Source organism: Dunckerocampus dactyliophorus, chromosome 8 (assembly GCF_027744805.1).
Source record: "Dunckerocampus dactyliophorus isolate RoL2022-P2 chromosome 8, RoL_Ddac_1.1, whole genome shotgun sequence".
In the NCBI taxonomy this organism is placed as follows: Eukaryota; Metazoa; Chordata; class Actinopteri; order Syngnathiformes; family Syngnathidae; genus Dunckerocampus; species Dunckerocampus dactyliophorus.
In genome coordinates this window covers 240001-243223 of record NC_072826.1, presented here as the reverse complement: position 1 = coordinate 243223, position 3223 = coordinate 240001, and the positions used below count along the sequence as shown (strand labels likewise).

The window sequence follows — 3223 nt, the reverse complement described above, 5'->3', positions numbered from 1 at the left end:
CCAAGTATGGCATCGCCCTGGACACGTCCCTCATGAACTGGGGCACGTCATCAAGAAGACGGGCCATGTTCCTCAGTAGCAAAAGCTATTTCATTGAATTAAAAATGTACACTGTTTTCATATATTTGATCTTGTTCATTGATCCATGACTACTTTTCTGTATATTTTCTGTATATAAGTGCAGCCCTAAACTCAGCATGTGTTTAATAGACGCCATTTCAACCTGGTATAAAAACCTGGCATAATACATAGTGGCACAAAGTACTTAAAAAAGACAAAGAAGGAGTAGTTGCGTGCACGAGAAAGAAAACTACTTTACCCATGATACACCGCGTTGGGGGAAAAGCGGACGTGCAACATGATTGGCTACAAAATCCTGTTCAAAATAGTGCGCGGCGGAGTGTGTTGTTTCCTCGACGTCATCCATTTTCTTCCGTCTCTTGGAAACTCTACTTTCCCAGCTTCTTGTTTTTAAACCATGTACAACGAAACAATATACCCTTTTATCTAATATAAATACAAGTGTTGGCAGACTCCAGCGGGAAGTAAGTTGTTGTTAGCTGTTCTCAGAACGTTAGCGTCATGTTGCTGTGGTCTCGTGGCTAACCTAGCTCACTTTTCATAGCCTATGACTTTATGACTGGTAGAAGATGGAAGATTTAAGATTTAAAGATTTAAATAACGCGATTAACGTGTTTTCTGCAGCTTTCTACAGCCGCCATGGAGTGTTCGAAGTTCGACGAGTACGTCAAGCGGACAGCTTCGGCAAAGGAGACGCAGCTTTTATTCCGAGAACTTGAGGTTTGCATGAAGAAGTTCCCATTTAAGACCATTAGCCTTACAGAAAGCAAGTATAAACACATACACAATATACTGTATTTGTGTTCAACAGCAACCAGATGATTGCAATTTCAGGAGACATTGCGTGTGAATGTGTGAGTTGGATGAGGTGGGGGGAAAAAACCCAAGAGGAGCAGGAAAGTGTCCATGTTGATATTGGAACGGTTGGAATCTGTTGACAAATGTGGAAGTAAATGCCTTTGATCTAAATGAGACCAAAGGCACTCAGCATTCCGGAATGTTGGAATTGTTAGAATTGGTTGAAAAATGTTGAAGTAGTTCGTAACTAAGATGAAAGGAAATCAGAGTTGCAGAAAAGTGGGATTTTTTGGAATGTGTAAAATGATTAGTTTTGAAGCCGTTGATGTGTGGAATGTTTCGATGGTGGAATGGCTTGAACCAGTTGAGAAATGTGGGATTGGTGGCAGTTTGAAAAATGGCCCATTACCATTTTTAATGCGGAAAATGCCACGCAATTTTTGGAGTTTTGGAAAATCTGGGAAGGTCGCATACTATTCCTGAACGATTTGATGCTTGAATGGTGTGAATCGGTTGAAAAATGAGGGAGGAGTAAGAGGACAAAAACGGCGAAATAAGAATAACAACACGCGTTGACACTAGATTTTCAGTTTGTCAGGTTACAAGGATGCTGATGATCATTTCCTTCCAACATGTGTGCAGAGACCTGGACATAGAGTGCACGTTGTCCTGTCATTTATTCTATGTTTATGCATAGCATCATTGTAAGGCACAATTAAACTTGTCTCTCACTTTGCAGACTCGTGTTAAGAATCCACTGTGGCTTCAGGGCCGCACGCTGTGTGACCGGGTCATCAGGGCCTGTAACCATCAACTTGGACTTGGATCCCTGGACTTGGAGCACATTAGCCAGCTGGTAAAACTGGTGGAGCTCGCCCTCCGTGGCTACGATATGCCTGCTTGGACCCAAAACAGTCCGTTATACATGGAAAAGATCCTTTTCCATATTGTTAAAAAGCTAAGCTCACTGCAAGTCCACAGTCTGTGCAGCCATGTTGCGGCATTGCTTCATGCCAGGCTTTCCCCGATGCAACGGGTTGGTGTCATGCTTTTTCTATGTAGTGGTTCTCATACACTCCTAACAGTCATTATCCTGCATCGGCTTCAGGTTGACACCTATGACGTTGTGGTGCGGAGCTGCTTCTCAGTCCTCTGGAACGGACTCGCTGGTACTGCAGTGGACCAGAAGAGCCTCAGTCGCAAAGACAAACTCCACTGGCAGTTCCAAGCCCTCAGCTTCCTTCTGTTATTGGACAAAGAAAGTGATACTGCTTCCATTTCCAAGGCTGCTGTGTACACAGAGCATGCTGTCAGTGAATTTGCCAAAACTTGTGAAGCACCGAGCGAAGACATGGTTTCATTTCTTCTCCAAGAAATGCATGCACTTTTGTCCCAGTGTTGGGCCCTTGATGGATCTCAGCATACCATGACTACAGCCAGTGTTTATACGCTGTTTGAAATGGTGTTGATTACCATTAAGACGCTATGTAAAGGTGGCCAGTACAGCCCGGCCTCCGTATTTCTGAACGACATTAGGGTCAAGATGAGAAATGCTGCAGATGGTCATGCTGCAGCTCTGGAGCTTGGGAAATGGGCGATAAAAATGTGCTCTATGAAGACATCAGAAGAGAGGCTGGATCAGGCTTTGAGAGAGTGTGCCAGGACCTTGAGGTCTCTTCCCTGCAATGTGGGTGGCCGAGAAGCTCACTGTGTCCTGGAAGGATGTGCACTGGTGACGTGGGCTGTGGAAAGTTGTCACAAGAAGGGATTTAGTGGCACTGTGCTGCTGGCCTGCTTTTCTTTTCTTCAGGAGCACCAAGACCTGATGATAAGGATCCTGCAGAAGGTTAGTGCTCTCATGAAACACTTTGTTTGCTGTCATTTTACTGTCACGATCACATTTACCTTCTTTTGGCCTAGAAAAGCTGAGCTTTGACTGTGTGTGCATGTCTTGATTTTCAGAGCTCAGCGATCCAAAGTGAGCGCAGCAGACTGCAAGAGGAACTTTGCTTCAATATTCACCAAGGCTTCGTGTTGGCCTATAAGAGCTTGGTGGAGTCACAGGTGACAAGCGACCTTTCCTGTAAAGCAGTCCATAAACGCGGCAGTTGGATTCTTGTTCATTTGTGGGATGTGTCTTTGTTGATGTGTCTAGCTGGAGGACGGCAATACGCTGGCCAGAGTGCTGCTGTACTGCCAAGCCACGGCTGGACGCATGACAACCGAGCTGTCCAACGAAAACCATGCCATCAAAGCAGGTAGGCTTTGAGCCACGAAAAAACCCCCAACACATTTATTGTGAAGAGCTGGATACGTTGACACACGTTATCCCTGCTGCTCCCTG

The 3223-nt window shown here is 45.0% G+C and overlaps 1 protein-coding gene across 1 annotated transcript in view; it reads left to right on the top strand.

Moving 5' to 3' along the window:
* The first annotated feature begins 404 nt into the window (after positions 1–404).
* espl1 (extra spindle pole bodies like 1, separase) overlaps positions 405–3223 on the top strand; it is a 23736-nt gene continuing 20917 nt past the window's right edge. The window contains exons 1-6 of the mRNA XM_054783841.1: positions 405–545; positions 706–801; positions 1619–1915; positions 1988–2725; positions 2842–2943; positions 3035–3137. Coding sequence (XP_054639816.1) covers positions 721–801; positions 1619–1915; positions 1988–2725; positions 2842–2943; positions 3035–3137 — 1321 coding nt within the window. The 5' untranslated portion in view covers positions 405–545; positions 706–720. The remainder of the gene's footprint in view (positions 546–705; positions 802–1618; positions 1916–1987; positions 2726–2841; positions 2944–3034; positions 3138–3223) is intronic.